The sequence below is a fragment of the Schistocerca serialis genome, chromosome 1 (assembly GCF_023864345.2).
Source record: "Schistocerca serialis cubense isolate TAMUIC-IGC-003099 chromosome 1, iqSchSeri2.2, whole genome shotgun sequence".
NCBI lineage: Eukaryota > Metazoa > Arthropoda > Insecta > Orthoptera > Acrididae > Schistocerca > Schistocerca serialis.
Window position 1 is genome coordinate 50,885,581 of NC_064638.1, and position 18,142 is coordinate 50,903,722.

The following is an 18,142-nucleotide window of genomic DNA, read 5'->3' on the forward strand; positions in this document are numbered from 1 at the left end:
GGGTAATGCAGTATGTAAAGGGGGACGAAAATCTAACAGTCATGGGCGACTGGAATGCAGTTGTAGGAGAAGGAGTAGAAGAAAAGGTTACAGGAGAAAATGGACTTGGGACAAGGAATGAAAGAGGAGTTCTGTAACAAGTTTCAGCTAGTAATAGCGAATACCCTGTTCAAGAATCACAAGAGGAGGAGGTATACTTGGAAAAGGCCGGAAGATACGATAAGATTTCAATTAGATTACACCATGGTCAGACAGAGATTCCGAAATCAGATACTGGATTGTAAGGCGTACCCAGGAGCAGATATAGACTCAGATCACAATATAGTAGTGATGAAGAGTAGGCTGAAGTTCAAGACATTAGTCAGGAAGAATCAATACGCAAAGAAGTGGGATACGGAAGTACTAAGGAATGACGAGATACGTTTGAAATTGTCTAACGCTATAGATACAGCAATAAGGAATAGCGCAGTAGGCACTGCAATTGAAGAGGAATGGACATCTCTAAAAAGGGCCATCACAGAAGTTGGGAAGGAAAACAAAGGTACAGAGAAGGTAGCTGCGAAGAAACCATGGGTAAAAGAAGAAATACTTCAGTTGATTGATGAAAGGAGGAAGTACAAACATGTTCCAGGAAAATCAGGAATACAGAAATACAAGTCACTGAGGAATGAAATAAATAGGAAGTGCAGGGAAGCTAAGAAGAAATGGCTGCAGGAAAAATGTGAAGACATCGAGAAAGATATGATTGTCGGAAGGGCAGACTCAGCATACAGGAAAGTCAAAACAACCTTTGGTGACATTAAAAGCAACGGTGGTAACATTAAGGGTGCAACTGGAATTCCACTGTTAAATGCAGAGGAGAGAGCAGATAGGTGGAAAGAATACATTGAAAGCCTCTATGAGGGTGAAGATTTTTCTGATGTGATAGAAGAAGAAACAGGAGTCGATTTAGAAGAGATAGGGGATGCAGTATTAGAATCGGAATTTAAAAGAGCTTTGGAGGACTTACGGTCAAATAAGGCAGAAAGGATAGATAATATTCCATCAGAATTTCTAAAATCATTGGGGGAAGTGGCCACAAAACGACTATTCACGTTGGTGTGTAGAATATATGAGTCTGGTTGGTTGGTTGGTTGTTTGAGGTTAAAGGGACCAGACAGCAAGGTCATCAGTCCCTTGTTTCAAATAGACCCCATTCTGCTAACGGGACATCTCAGTATAGTCAGAAAAATAAAACGGAAAAAGGGGAAACGTTAAAAGGGCAGTCACGTTGTCTTTAGTAAAAGCAAATGAGGGAAGTTGGCAAGAGAACGAACCCAACACTATGCTGAAGCAGCATAGGCAAGACCACCTGTGACTTAAAAGGTACAAATGCTATAATGCAGAAAGTACGTATGGGAATAGAAAAACTAACCAAGCCTTAAAAAGAAAGGGTAAAAACAGAGTAAAAGGGAAAGAAAAGAGGATTCCAGTCAGGGAGGTGAATCGGGAATCTCTGAACACTGCCTACAGTGGGAGACACCCAAACACTCACCGCCCTGCCCCAACACCAGAGGGAGATTAAAAACTTTAAAACTGACAATAAAAACCACTCTCCCGGAGGAAACCTAGAACCAGAGAGACCATCCGGGAATCGTCAGCCAACATCAAAGGTAAAGTGTGGGGGAGTCTGTACTTAGCACGCAGAGCCAAAAGAAGGGGGCATTCAACCAAAATGTGGGCCACTGACTGGAAGGCTCCACAACCACATAGCGGGGGTGGCTCATCACGCAAAAGGAAACCATGGGTCAGCCTGGTATGGTCAATGCGGAGACGACACAGTGTGGTCGAGTCCTTGCGGGAGAGGCTAAAGGAAGAACGCCATGGGCCTGGATTCACCTTAATGGCACGAAGTTTATTAGACAGTGGAGTAGCCTCCCAAGAATTGGCCCATGACTGTGCAAAGTGGGATTTGATGTGAAGCCGTAAATCCGCTGCAGGAGGGGTTACAGAAAACGGGGGGTAAGTAACTGCTCCCCCAGCCAAACGATCAGCGAGCTCATTACCTGGGATACCCACATGGCCCGGGACCCATAGGAAGTCAATGGAACAAGCAGCACGGTGAAGATCAGCGAGACCAAGGGATGGCGCGAAAAACACCGGTCAATAGCAAGAAGGCCACTCATCGAGTCCGTACATAACAAAACGCGGTTGTGTTGGGATTGTTTAATAAAGGTAAGGGCCCGGGAAATTGCCATCAATTCCGCAGTAAACACCCCACATGAGGGTGGCAGTAGATGATTTTCCGTTCCAACAAAGGACGTGAAGGCATACCCAACATGATCAGCAGATTTAGAGCCATCAGTGTAAAAAACAACAGCATCCCGAAACTCCCATAAAATTTGGCGGAAAAAGGAACGGAACACGACCGGGGGGATGGAATCTTTCGGACCGCGGCGGAGATCCATCCGAATTCGAGGCCGAGGAACTAACCAAGGAGGGGTGGAGGGGAGGGAGCGAGGAAGACAGGACAAAGAAGGAAGCCGAAAATCACGGTTAAGAGACGCAAGGCGCAGCCCAACCGGTAAACCCGCCCGAGGGCGGGAGTCAGGCGGGCGACGTCCATGGCCTGGGAATAGGATAGAATAGGAAGGATGAGCGGGAGAAGAACGGATAGTAAGGGCATAAGACACCAGAAGCTGGGACCGCCGAACAGAAAGGGGGGGGGATCCCAGCTTCAACCAGGAGACTATCAACAGGGCTAGTAGGGAAGGCATCAGTGGCCAAACGGATACCACGATGGTGGACTGGATCCAGCACGTGCAGCGTGGAAGGAGCAGCTGAACCATAAACTTGACAACCATAGTCCAAACGTGACAGAACTAGAGCACGATAAAGACGGAGGAGGATGGAACGGTCCGCACCCCAAGAGGAGTGGGCAAGGAAGCGAAGGACATTGAGTTTACGGAAACATCCTACCTTCAGGAGTCTGATATGGGGCAGCCAAGTGAGCTTGTTGTCGAAAAGAAGACCTAGGAAACGAAACTGTGGAACCACAGGCAATCTTTGTGCAGCAAGATAGAGCTCTGGATCAGGGTGGATCGTAGTACGGCGACAGAAGTGGACCACCCGCGATTTTAAAGGAGAGAATTGAAACCCGTGTGAGAGGGTCCATGCAGAGGCACGCCGTATAGCCACCTGGAGCTGCCGTTCTGCAGATGGCATCGAGGAGGAACTAACCCAAATGCAGAAATCATCCACATACAGGGCAGGGGCGACCAAGGGACCGACAGAGGCCACAAGTCCATCGATAGCAATGAGGAAAAGAAGGACACTCAAGACAGAACCCTGTGGGATGCCCGTCTCCTGGGTCCGTGGAGAACTAAAAGCAGTACCAACTCGAACTCTGAATGACCGATGGATCAGGAACTGGTGGATAAAAATCGGGAGTGGGCCCCGAAGACCCCACTGATGAAGGGTTTGTAAGATGTGATGGCGCCAGGCCGTGTCATAGGCCTTGCGAAGGTCAAAAAACATTGCAACCAAATGGCGGCGCTGGGAAAAAGCCTGCCGAACTGCGGATTCCAAGCGAAGCAAATGATCGATTGGGGATCGTCCCTCTCGAAAGCCACACTGGTAAGGGGACAATAGATCCCGAGATTCGAGGACCCAAGTGAGCCGACGGGCTACCAGCCGTTCAAGTAACTTACAACCAACATTGGTCAAACTAATTGGCCGATAGCTGTCAACAGATAGGGGGTTCTGACCAGGCTTAAGGACAGGAACCACAATGCTATCCCTCCACTGAGAAGGGAAGTCACCCTGGAGCCAGATACGGTTAAACACCCGAAGAAGATGGTGCCGTTGTGGAGCACTGAGATGTTGAAGCAGCTGGTTATGAATGGAATCTGGGCCAGGGGCCGTATCATGAGAAGAAGATAGAGCAGACAGAAATTCCCATTCAGTGAAAGGTTCGTTGTAAGATTCTGACTCACAAGTGGTGAAACAGAAGGTGACAGCTTCAGCCTGCTGTTTTTGATGAAGGAAAGCAGCTGGATAGGAGGCCGACGCTGATACCACTGCAAAATGGGTCGCAAGATGTTCTGCGAGAACTAATGGGTCCGTACAAATGCCATCTGGGAGGTGAAGGCCTGGGAGGGTGGACTGCCGATGGCAACCTTGGAGAGAGCGAAGTGTAGCCCATACCCGTGACAGAGGGACAGTGGAACCAAGGGAAGAAACGAATCGTTCCCAACATATCCGCTTGCTCTGTTTGATTAAATAATGGGCTTTAGCGCGAAGGCGCTTAAAGGTAGAAAGGCTGGCTACAGATGGGTGCCTCTTAAAGTGTTGCAAAGCTCGACGGCGATCACGGATGGCAATGGCAATGGCCGTACTCCACCACGGGACTTGCCGACGACGAAATTGTCCAGATGAGGGCGGGACAGCAAGGTTAGCAGCGCGAACAATCGCGTCAGACACGTCACGTAGAACGTCATCAATACAACCCGACAAAGAGGGAGAAAACTCGACCTGTGCAGTATATAGAGGCCAATCGGCGCGGTGGAAAGACCAACGAGATAACCTGTCCATCGGGGAGTGGGAAGGGAGCGTGATAATCAACGGGAAATGGTCACTATCACAAAGGTCGTCGTGTGGCGACCTGTGTAATGAAGGGAGGAGAGAGGGAGAAGAAAGAGAAAGATCAATGGCAGAAAAGGTACCATGACCAGCACTGAAATGAGTAGGGGAGCCATCATTAAGAAGGCACAGGTCGTGGTCTGCAATAAATTGGTCTATAAGAAGACCTCGTCTAGATGGAAAGGCACTGCCCCACAAAGGATGATGAGCATTAAAATCCCCAAGGAGGAGGAAGGGAGGAGGAAGTTGCTGAAGAAGGGTGGTTAAGGCAGCAGGTGTAAGAGTCCTGTCAGGAGGGAGATAAAGATTGCATACTGTGACTGCAGAGTCTAAGTGGACCCTAACAGCAACCGCTTCCAATGTAGTTTGGAGAGGAATCCACGTGCTAGCAATGTCTGTACGGACCAATGTACAAACGCCACCAGAAGCCCGCAAGGGTCCGACCCGATTTCGACAGAAAACACGGAACCCACGGAGGGTCGGTGAGTGAGCATCAGTAAAATGAGATTCCTGGAGAACCACACAAGCTGCTGAGTAGGACGAAAGAAGGGATTTCAATTCCGGAAGGTGACGATAGTAGCCATTACAATTCCATTGGAGAACCACAGAACGATGGTTTGAATGAGGGCTGAACACGCTAAATCCAGTCATACCGCCGGGTCCCCACCCGTCACCGACAAGGAGGGGGCGACATCCATAAACGACAGGTCAGAATCCGGTTGTGAAGCCGGGGAAGGGACCTCCGGTGACACCAGAGGCTCTTTGTCCCGGGACTTATGTTTCTTCTTCTTTTCAGGCTGAGATCGAGGAGGGCTGTGTGGCATAATGGAGCCAGCTGCAGCAAGATCAGGAACAGAAAGAGACCGGGCGACCTGGGGGCCGATAGACCGCGGCTCTCGCGGTCGCCGCGCTGCAGCAGACCTTTGGCCTGAAAAGGTGCCGGGAAGGGGCATCCCGGGAGAGGCGCCCTTGACCGGCAGACGCCGAAGGAGTGGGACACTTCTCCGGCTGGGGAGGGGGAGCAGCGCCCAGAGGAGAAGGTGTGGGAGCCGCAGGGGAGGGGGGAAGGAGAGGGGTCCGGGATGGGGGTAAGGAAGGGGGAGGAAGGGATGAAGATGTAACCAAGGCGTAACTAGATGTCATGGACACAGGGTGCAATCGTGCATATTTCTTACGGGCCTCTGTGTAGCTTAAACGATCAAGAGACTTATACTCCTGTATCTTTTTCTCTTTCTTATAGACTGGGCAATCTGCTGAACGTGGAGAATGACTACCATGACAATTTACACATACAGGAGGGGGAACACAGGGACTCCCCTCATGGAGTGGACGTCCACAGTCACCACAGAGAGGGTCCTGGGTACAGCGAGAAGACATGTGGCCAAAACGCAAGCACTTAAAACACCGCATAGGAGGTGGGATGTATCATCACATCACAGCGATAGACCATAATCTTAACTTTCTCAGGAAGGGTATCCCCTTCAAAGGCCAGGATAAAGGCACCAGTATCAATACGATTATCTTTAGGACCCTTCTGAACACGCCGAACAAAGTGAACACCCCGCCGTTCGAGATTGTCCCGAAGTTCCTCATCAGTTTAAAGGATGAGGTCTCTGTGAAAAATCACACCTTGTACCATATTTAGAGACTGGTGAGGGGTAATGGACACGGGAATTGTGCCAAGATGGGTACAGGCACGAAGGGCCTCAAATTGGGCAGCTGAAGCAGTTTTTATCAGTAACGAACCCGACCGCATCTTGCTCAGGGAGTCCACTTCGCCGAACTTGTCTTCAATGTGTTCCACAAAGAATAAAGGTTTGACACTGGTGAAAGTATCTCCATCAGTCCTGGTGCAAACTAGATAACGGGGGAAAGGTTTTGCCCCTAGACGACGGGCCTGACCCTCCTCCCAGGGGGTAGCCACGGAAGGGAACGCCGAAGGGGCAAGAGAAGCAGTACTTGAGGAATCAGTACCACGCAGAGAGACGGCCGCAGAAGAGCGGCCAGAGTTTAGGACCCGTATGCGTTTCATCTGCATAGCGTCGGCCCTGATACCACCCACTCCGATCAGGGGCTCTCCTCACGGGCGCCACCCAGCCACAGCAAGGGCCGTCTGGCACGGCGGCCATTGCCGGGAGTTCCGATGCTCCAGGATGACGAGCAACCACTCCAAGGCATGCATGAGGAGGTCACAGCTCAGGTATCAGAAGTGTGATCCCTGCGTGTTCAGGGGGCTCAACCAAAAGGGTACATAGCGACCCCACCACACGGGCTGGCTACCGTGCTGGCTATGCACCCTAGCATCAGACAACGACGTAAAAGAAAAGGTGGAATGTACGAGGAGGGCACACGTCGGAGACACTAGGTAAGGTGCTCTTCCCCAAATGGCTCACACTATGGAAGAGAAATTTTGGAATGGAGGTCAAACCCCAGAGGGGGACCAAGGAATGCCAAAAGGAGGAGATTATTACGCAACAAAGCCGGAGTGTAAAACCAACAGAACCAGGAGGATAGCGGGGGCCAACATAAGCAAGGACACCAATAGAGGGAGAGGAGAGGGCGAGGGGAAAGGGGTATGGAGGGGAAAGGAGGGGAAGGGAAAGGAAATGCAGCCCGGGAGCGAAAGAAGGCTGCAATGGCTCGGGGCCCCGTGCTCGCCACGCACGTATCCACAAAAGAGTTGTGGAACCCCTGGGGGCAATATATGAGTCTGGCGACATACCATCTGACTTTCGGAAAAGCATCATCCACACAATTCCGAAGACGGCAAGAGCTGACAAGTGCGAGAATTATCGCACAATCAGCCTAACAGCTCATGCATCGAAGCTGCTTACAAGAATAATATACAGAAGAAAGGAAAAGAAAATTGAGAATGTGCTAGGTGACGATCAGTTTCGCTTTAGGAAAAGTAAAGGGACGAGAGATCAATTCTGACGTTACGTCTAATAATGGAAGTAAGGCTAACGAAAAATCAAGATACTTTCATAGGATTTGTCGACCTGGAAAAAGCGTTCGACAATATAAAATGGTGCAAGCTGTTCGAGATTCTGAAAAAAGTAGGGGTAAGCTATAGGGAGGGACGGGTCATATACAATATGTACAACAACCAAGAGGAAATAATAAGAGTGGACGATCAAGAACGAAGTGCTCGTATTAAGAAGGGTGTAAGACAAGGTTGTAGCCTTTCGCCCCTACTCTTCAATCTTTACATCGAGGAAGCAATGATGGAAATAAAAGAAAGGTTCAGGAGTGGAATTAAAATACAAGGTGAAAGGATATCAATGATACGATTCGCTGATGACATTGCTATCCTGAGTGAAAGTGAAGAAGAATTAAATGATCTGCTGAACGGAATGAACAGTCTAATGAGTACACAGTATGGTTTGAGAGTAAATCGGAGAAAGACGAAGGCAATGAGAAGTAGTAGAAATGAGAACAGCGAGAAACTTAACATCAGGATTGATGGTCACGAAGTCAATGAAGTTAAGGAAATCTGCTACCTAGGCAGTAAAATAACCAGTGACGGACGGAGCAAGGAGGACATCAAAAGCAGACTCGCTATGGCAAAAAAGGCATTTCTGCCCAAGAGAAGTCTACTAATATCAAATACCGGCATTAATTTGAGGAATAAATTTCTGAGGATGTATGTCTGGAGTACAGCATTGTATGGTAGTGAAACATGGACTGTGGGAAAACCGGAACAGAAGAGAATCGAAGCATTAGAGATGTGGTGCTATAGATGAATGTTGAAAATTAGATGGACTGATAAGGTAAGGAATGAGGAGGTTCTACGCAGAATCCGAGAGGAAAGGAATATGTGGAAAATACTGATAAGGAGAAGGGACAGGATGATATGACATCTGCTAAGACATGAGGGAATGACTTCCATGGTACTAGAGGGAGCTGTAGAGGGCAAAAACTGTAGAGGAAGACAGAGATTGGAATACGTGAAGCAAATAATTGAGGACGTAGGTTGCAAGTGCTACTCTGAGATGAAGAGGTTAGCACAGGAAAGGAATTCGTGGCGGGCCGGATCAAACCAGTCAGTAGACTGATGACAAAAAAAAAAAAAAAGAAAAAAAAAAAAGCTGAGCCGTCAATCAGCTTAGAATTTTGAAGCTTGGATTACTCGGAAGACCATGAGTGATCACAAAGTCCCATTCCCCCTATGGCATGTTCGTATATTCTCAGCATGTAAGATGTGAAATTCTCCAAATTGCTGGCATGATGGCAGTAAACGTACGTCGAACAGAATTCATCTGTCTCGCAACGTGTGACAGAAACCTTCGGCTTAATGAACCCCATAAAACTTATTGCACACAGGATGACAGATCAGGACTTCGAAGCGGCCAATCCAAAGGTACACGCGAATGGACAGAACGACATCCAGTCCGTTTGTAATGAAATGTATCATTGAAGCTTTCTCTAATGGCGATAACAGAATGGACTGGTGCCCTATCCTGCTGGAACCACATACGACCGTGCAGTCCCCGATCTTGCAAATACGGAATAAACAAATCGCGTAACATGGTGAGATACGCAGTGTGATTCACAGAACCGTTGAAGAAATATGGAGCAACCAAGTGGGTTACAGACATTGCAGCCAATGTCATGACATATTGTGGGTTGTGGTCAAGTTCGTCATAAAAATATTGGTCTTCATTACTCCAGAAACGTTTCTGGCTCTTGCACTGCGATATATTACACACTTGTCCGAGAAAAACAATTTGTGCCTTGAAGGAATAGTTGCTAAGTCATCAAGCATTCACCCCCACACAAGCCCAATGACTTTTCGGGTGTCGTTACCATTCATTTCCTTTGCAAACGAAGGTTTGAATGCCTTTAGCTTGTAATCATTCCTCAGATGATTTTGTTATGTAGAGTATGGGACTCCCAATTCCAATGACCGCTTACGAATGGACTTCTTTTAGCGAATGTTCGACAAACACTGCATCCTTCATATAATTTTGCATTAGTATTTATAGTCTTCCTGATCGCATCTCATGTTTTATACATTGAGATGAAATTGGTTTTTCTCACACCGTAAAATTGTTAGGTTTGGTAGGGAATATTTATGAAACATTGCATTGAAATCTAGACGAATATTTCTTATTGATTTTGCTGTATGAGGTCGTTCGTGAACACACATGCTCATCACGATCCGTTCCTAGATGGTGCAAGTGCGCACATCAGCCATGATTTAGATATATGTGACTGCCTACAAGAAAAAGAGAACAATGTAGTTTCCCTGCAATACATAGGGGTTAATGGGACTTTGTGATAACCCTGTAGAAGTAGTGACGAAGAAACAAGCAGGAAAGCGCCCCATCTTCTATTTACAGGCGGTCATTAGTCCTTGACGTCTTATTTTCACATACCACACATAATTATAGCTCTTTTTTATGTAAATACGTATTTGAGACAGAGCCAGATATGGGAAACAAGTGAGTACAACAGAAGTGAAAGATTTACAGTCTAAATTATTTTGAACTATAACTCCAAAATTAAATACGTCAACCAGAATTAAGTGATGTCAGTTGCAGAGTGTACAACTAAAATGTGTTCCCTCTTTCTCGTTCCGTGAGCAGAGGCGAGCGTGCAGTGCGGAGGGAGGAGCACAAAGACCGCCACGGGGGTGGGAGGGGGGAGGGTGTGACAGGCAGGGAGCAGAGGCGAATAGAGATCTCGCATTACGTCTAATGTGCACGCTTTGCGTTTCGTACCGATTGCTTTCCTGTAATTCACATGATAGGCGGGAGAGAAAAGTTTTGTGTCAGTGCGTATGTACGTAGATTGTTATCTTCACGTGTGGTATATATTGACAGCATACCACAAAGATAAAGAAATACCCGCTCACCTGTTAGTCGCGCACTGACCGGCTGTTCGCTGCAACGCTGAACAGTGGTAGATCGCCGACTATGGCAGAAGTTGCAAAAGGCACGAAACGTATAGAATTAAGTCAAAAAATTCCTAACAGAACTGTGGCTCTCAAGAAACAAGACTAAGTGGACAGACGATAGCATGTGAAATAGGACCCGCAATAATACTGGTTTGCATTTGGCTAGCTATTTCGCCGTGAGACAGAACAAATATTGGCCTTCTTACAACAAAGGAAAGCACTGATAAAGTCAGCCAAATTGCCATCCTCACGTGCACCCATTATGTTCGTATTTTCGTCTTCGCTTACTTCAACCAGTGCATTGCTAGTCTCTTATATTTTGTACTAAAGATGGACGACTCCATCAAATCTACTTTCCCACCACTCAGTGGCTTCAACTTTAGGATACATAAAAGGGGCGTTCAACAAGTAATGCAACACTTCGTTATCTCATCCAATTCCGGCTGGCAAAATGCGGAATTTCCTGTGGGACATGGTGGAATATTTCCGCTTCACCCCTCTAGTTTTATGAAGTTTCAACATCTGGCGGCGCCATACGTAGAATTCAAAATGGCGTCTGTAACAAGTGGTGCGTTGCAAGCAGAGAGTTGTTGTTGAATTTCCTTCGTCGGAAAACCAGAGACTCACAGGTATTCGTAATAGATTGCAAAATGTCTACGAAGACCTGGCGCTGAACGAAAGTAAGATTATTCGTAGGATGAGGCTTTGTCATCGCAAATAAGGTCGCGAAACCTTGCGATCTCCCGCGGTCTGGGCGGCCGCACACAGCTGTCACGCTTCATCTGTTGCAACGAGTAGCCACTCTCATTCGAGCTGATCGACGGATCGCAATAAAATACGCAGTCGTTCTTGAATTGGAGTTCTGAAAGATGTGGGTTCCTTGCCGACTGACAGAAGACCATAAAATAACTACGAAGAACCATCTGCGTGGAATTACTTGCCCGTCAAGAGGTTGATCGAGGCAATTACTTGTAAGAACAACCACAAAGGCGATGAAACACGGGTTCATCACTTCGAGCCGGAAATACAGCAGCAGTCCATGGAGTCACGCCACACCACATCTCCTGTGAAGAAGAAATTCAAAGCCGCATCCTCAGACGATAAAGTCATGGCGACGGCCATTTGGGATTCTCAAGGGGTTATTCTGTTTGCTGCCCTACTTCACGGGGCAACGATCAACTTTGAACTGTGTTCTGTTACCTTCAGGAAACTGAATGAATTCAGTGTGCTCGTCGCCACTAAAATGCAAACAAACTGCTCCTTCTCCGAGACAATCTAAGCCCTCACACAAGTATGCGCACCCGAGACTACAGAACTTCGTTGGGCTGTTGCTCCTCAGCCACCGTACGGCCAGGATCTCGCACCTCCCGACATTTGTTGGGTCCAATGCCTCCGATGTCGTCCAGTAGAGTCGTACCATGTCAGCATACTGCCTCTCCCAGCGAGCCCAGCGAGGTGGTGCGAGGCCTTCACATTGAACGGAAATAATGTTGAAAAATTGTGATTTGTGCCCAAAGAGTGGGGAATAATAAGGTTTAATAGAATCCTGAATAGAACCAACCTGCTTTCAGAAAAGAAACGCTGCGTTACCTATTGAACGCCCCTCGTCTATGACCATCAAATCTGCCCAACGTCGCACGGATACAGAAAAGAAACCAAAAATTGTTTTCACCAAACAAAAGAAGGGAACTGCGTAGCACGATGCCTTTGCAGCTAGAATTTGCGACTAGAATTAGGGAATAACTACTGCAGGGAATTAGAAATGCTTGAGGATTTATCTAAAATTCGCTTTTGCATTCCTATGTTCTTGCCTTTCATATTAGTACAGTCATTCCTAAACAAATGAATATGACATAGTAAAGAATAAGGCAGATGAAATAATTAAAATGTGACGTAAGATTTTAGTTATTGTTGTCAATTGCTTACGTACGTGAATGGTGCTTATTGACACTGCCGGCCTTTAACGTTAACGTGTTAATACGCACCTTCTTAAGGAGTGGTTGGTATGAATCTCGGTCCCAGGTATCGGGCATAACTATCAGCCCATATCAAACGTCAGTCACCCTATTTGCGATAGTAACCCCCCCCCCCCCCCAGAATGATTCTCCATCCGTCCCCGCTCCGACTTTACATGCCTGTAACTCTACCAAGGTGAGTTCAACCTTGCGACGGGAAAGGATCAAAGTCAGTTGGCTCAACAGTGGACACTATGAGGAATGCTGGGATAGATGAAGAATAAACTGGAATTCAAATAGCTGAGATAGATATCTTATAAATGCAGATGACAGCATACTGGTTGCTGAAGGCTTGGCTCTGAGCACTATGAGACTAAACTGCTGTGGTCATCAGTCCCCTAGAACTTACAACTACTTAAACCTAACTAACCTAAGGACATCATACACATCCATGCCCGAGGCAGGATTTGAACCTGCGATCGTGGCGGTCACGCGGCTCCAGACTGTAGCGCATAGAACCGTACGGCCACTTCGGCCGGCCGGTTGCAGAAGGTGGAAGACAGTTAAACATCCTCTTACTTAAGGTGAAAGGAGGAAGTACAGAGGCTGATCTGAGTTAGAGCGTCAAGAAAACGAAAATTATGCAACTGCACGTATCACTTCATGGCATACGGGAGGAGCAAAAATGGAGGTAATTTCTGTGATGTTGAATGCAGCTACGAAATCAAGAGACCGTTACCGCTTTGAGGAGAGGGGAATTACAACACGGTCAGTGTTTTAAGGAGTAGAGACGTAACTTTACAACAAAAATCTGTATAGTCAGTTGTGATATACGGATGTAAGACCTGAATCGCAAGAAAGGCTGAACGGCGTGGAATTGTGGTATTGGAAGAAAATTCTTAAGAGTTCCATGGATTGAAAAGAGTATGAATACAGTAAATAAAAACCAGACTGCTGCTTAAACGGTATAATAAAGAAGCAAAAAAACAGACCTGCTTTAGGGACATTACGAGAAGACACCATTCGATAGAAAAGACGGTAATGCTGGGCAAGATCGGAGGCAGAAGAAGAGGGCGGGCAAGGATGAGATGAATCGATGGCGTCACATCAGTAATGGTTTCGGAACTTCTGCAGGAGAAAATGCAGGACTGAAGAAATCGACATGCTCTAGTTCATGGGGTCATGGAGAGTGGGAATCGACTAAACAAATAGAGAGATAGAGAGAGACACTACATACCAAATTAATGCAGTTTTACTTGTTGGATTGATCCGAGAGGGCGAGCTAATGCTTGTTCATCTACCCTCCTACTTTTATCTATTTTTAACCAGGGTTATACAATGGAATAATTCCCTGCCTCATTCATTAGTATAAGTTTGGCACAGCCACCTTGATTCTCAAACGCAGTTTGTAAATAGCGAGACAAACGAACGTTCATCTACTAGACAGTGGACCAAGGCAGGTGAAAGACCTGGATGTGTCAGGTTGTGTACTAGCAGAGCACCTCTGTGATGCGACTTGCATTAACTTCCTTCATCAATATTGTTAGTATTTACCATTTTGTAACGAAGCAATTATGTATACCTTTGGTATTATAGCTATTTTTAACCTACAGAACTAGTTTCATTAATTTTTGTATAAGTTGAGTCTTTTTCGATTACGCAGCAGGTTCCATTCGCACAGTACGATTGAAATATTTTACGATCTTCTCACTAGAGGCGACTTGTTTTGTTTTAGCTGTGTTCTTTGTAGTTTAAATTCATAAATTTATTGGATGTTGGATTTTAGGCACATTTCTGATAAAATATCAGCTACAAATGATTTATGATGATTCCTTCAAAATATTAACGCAATACTAAAATTGAAAAATAAAATATGAGATTAATGAAATATAATGAAATAAAATTTTTTGATAGTAAAGGAATTACAGTGTTACGTACTGTTTCATAGTGTCAAAAGTGGGACGCTTTAAACTAAAATCATTGACACAAATCCTCAGCGAGGCGACGAGTCTATTTACGCATACAATGGTTTAAGAACCTGAGAGCTTTCTAAAAACATGGTCTGCGTTCCAAAAGCATTACGTAGAGTGAAAAAAAATTTGTAATATCGGAAAGTGTGAACATATTGGATTGAGACCGATAAAGAGAAGGTTGCAAGTGTTGGAAGCCAATAAAGACATGTTTGCATCCCATCTACTGGCCTTTGACGAAACGTGAATATACAGGGTTGTGCTAAACAGTCCGAATAGCACGTAATGCTGTTGCAGGGTAAGTTGTGCTGAGAATTAATTCGATACGTTGCAACGTGTCCGAGTAAAAGACAAAAGGAAATCAGGCCGTTGCAACTTGAGCACGCAAATTCAAGAGGCCCGCCAGAGACAGTGTCGCCAAACATGATCGTTTGTTTCCCGAATACCGAGCAAGAGAGCGACACAATAATTGGACATGGGAAGGCAGTAAGGATCGAACCAGAGCCGAAGGCTGAGTAGTCTCGAATGTTGCCTTCCATGCTATAATAACTGATACTAGCTGCATCTAGAGGGCCGCTTGAATTTGTGCGCTCAAGGACCTTCAGTGCTTACTATTTCTGAACGTATCGAGTTCTTTTCTTAACAACTATTTCTCAACTCAGCCTACACTGCAAGACCCTCAAAAGATTTTCAGACTGCATCCGACCACCCTGTATATAATCCAGAATGAGAAAGGTCCAGGTACATGCGACGCATCACCTTCCGAATACTAAACAAATGTAAGAGGTAGCCATCGGCAAAAAAATTCATAATTACTATTTTGGAATGATAAGGACGCAGTTATTGATTTTCTGTAATGCCGCTGTTCGTAAATAGCGAGGGACACGTTCACCTTTTACAAGCATAAAGCCGTCACTACCACGAAGAGATTACAAAAGAACACGGAAGCGGTTCAAATTCACAATGGTAATGCCAAACCGCACGAATCTTTGGCAGCTAATCTGGCACCTTCTTAGACTGTATCAAGATCTCTTACACTTCGCACAGTGCAGATGTGACACCCTCCGACTTCTACAGGTTGGACCCGTCTTCAGCGTCTCAAATTGATAATACTGGTGACATAAAGTGGCTGTGAAGATGTAGATACAACAGTTTGCACTCGACTTCTTGTGACGAGGATTACAGAATCGGCTTAAACGGCGATGCTCTGTCACTACATTTAAAATAGTGGCTGTTCTGAGTAGCTTCATTGTATACAGGATCACTAACTTTAACAGCATAAGCATTTCGAATGATGTGTCGGTACACAGGGTTTCACTGCAGTCCTCGTCCTTCGCTTTATTGCTGACTGATGACGACAGCATCCTGTGTTCCCAGATGGACAGACAGCCGAGTGGAGGCACACACTGGACGTCAACGTCCTGGGGCTGTCCGTCTGCACGAGGGGGGCCGTCCAGAGCGTGCTGGATAGGGGAGTCGACGACGGCTTCGTCATCCACATATGCAGGTAGACCTCAAAGCGTTTATAGCGATACTTTTTCGTCTTGTGAGTCTGTATAGAGGTGTGCTTAAAAATACAGCCATTCAGCATGTGATTGTCAGGGAAGATGCTTTATTGGGCTTCTTAGCTTCCGATAAACGTCGACATCAGCTACCTTCTGAGAATGATTCTTTCGGGTACATCAAAACCGCCCTATGCTCGAATTCTGCACTGACACCTGCGATAGCTCTGACATGACGATCATTTCATGAGATACCTTAGGGAGGAAGTAATAAGTTTCTTGACAGTTCTTGGATTACAGTACTCCTCTTCAACATGTAGCAAATGTAGAACTACTTAAACCTAACTAACCTAAGGACAACACATACATTCATGCCTGAGGCAGGATTCGAACCTGCGACCGTACCTGTCGCGCGGTTCCAGACTGTAGAGACTAGAACCGCTCGGCCATCTCGGCCGGCTGCGAATAATCAGCGTTCTTATAATTTCCAGCGGAATCCATAGATTCAGACTACCAGAGTGGAAGTGAACGACTAATAGGATCGATAGGTAAGAAAGATTACATATTTTCTACTTGGTGTTTCCAAGAAAATGAAATTTTGATAGAAAATATTAGGCCAGACCGCTGCACTAGTAGAACCAGTTCTACCAGTTCTACTGTCCCCGGTAGCAGCCGCCTGAGTTCTATTCTGGGAGTCATGCGGAAAACGTGTAGTATGAACATGTAATAATGCCTAATCGGTGAATAAACGCGGGATAACTAAACTGTTGATTGTGGCAGGGGTAGTGAAGTTAACCGTAGAGTAAGTTACATAATTAGTGATAATGTTTATTAGAATGAAGGAGGAGAAGAGACGGGAAATCACAAATTATGGAAGAATAAGACGATTCCAAAAGAATGTTGAAATGTGTGTGAAATCTTATGGGGCTTAACTGCTAAGGTCATCAGTACCTAAGCTTACACACTACTTAGCCTAATTAAATTTACCTAAATTAGCATAAGGACACACACACACACACACACACACACACACACACACACACACACACACACACACACACACACACGTGTGCAGTAACAAGTAAAACTGAAACCAATGCGTAAACGCAGAGGAAACGGGAGAGTCCAAAAAGCGAAGTAAGGAATAAATATTTGTAAACTAAAACAAATTCTACGTGTCACACGTAAAGTGATCGTTTCTGTGTTTCCAGTCGCGAACAACTCGTTTAAAGAAATACAGTTGTATGAAATCCCACACAGACACCTCCTTCAGGAATGTAGGTTGTATAAAGAAACAGCGAAGTTTGTTGCAAATTGTGCTAAAGGGGTGACTCCTTTTAGACGTGAGAGGTGCTTCTGATGACAGTTGCTAAGAAATTGGATAAGAATTAATTAATCTAGGTGCAAATTATCGAGAAGTCAGCGTTTCAGATGTTATGTCAAATATTTCTACTGTAAGTATACATGCCAAAGAAGCGGCTTCTTGCAGTCCGAAACCGTAGAAGACCTTGTGTTATTAAGTTATTAATAAAAAATTGTCTCCAACGGTTGATATACGTAGACTGATCGTATAAAAGGTGCATTATTTGACACAGCACATTACATCAGCACAGATTGGTGAATAACGTTCTATTTATAACCGAATTCCCGGATTTCTCGGTTAAAATTACTTTCTCCCGGGTGTAAATACTTTTTCCTTGTTAAGTGACAGGATACTTTTCCTTGGAACTGTAAAAATTAACAATCCTTTGAATGGTTATATACACCGGCGTAGTACTTCTCGGCCATTAAGAAAACCAAACTCAGTAAAAAAAATGAAAACATGTACGCTGCATATTTTCGTCTTACGAAAGTGTAAATTTATATTCCACCAAATCTGCGCAGGGACCAGCCGCACAGTCCATGACTGCAGCGCCTGAGACCGCTCGGCTAATCCCGAGCAGTGACGATCCCAAATTTATATAAAATTTTCATACTACTACTTTTCGATCTCATGCTTGAGAAGCTGAAGCATATGAATGAAATTTGAAACTAGTTCCGAACAAAGCTTTTGCTTGTAGTAGGTCTCATAAGCATTTGAAACTGGTACTTCGTGAATTACATTTTCTCGTGTTATAAAAATGTCCTTTGTGCCAAAACATTCTCGTTTGATTGGTGTTTGTTAGAATAGCTACAATATTAGACAAGCCTATTTCG

General features: G+C 45.5%; 1 protein-coding gene across 1 annotated transcript in view; it reads left to right on the forward strand.

Annotated features, from left to right (window-relative positions):
* The window catches only part of LOC126456944 (dehydrogenase/reductase SDR family member 11-like), a 42,388-nt gene extending 26,433 nt beyond the window's left edge, over positions 1-15,955 (forward strand). Inside the window, exon 4 of the mRNA XM_050093291.1 lies at positions 15,822-15,955. Coding sequence (XP_049949248.1) covers positions 15,822-15,955 — 134 coding nt within the window. The remainder of the gene's footprint in view (positions 1-15,821) is intronic.
* The last annotated feature ends 2,187 nt before the right edge of the window (positions 15,956-18,142 follow it).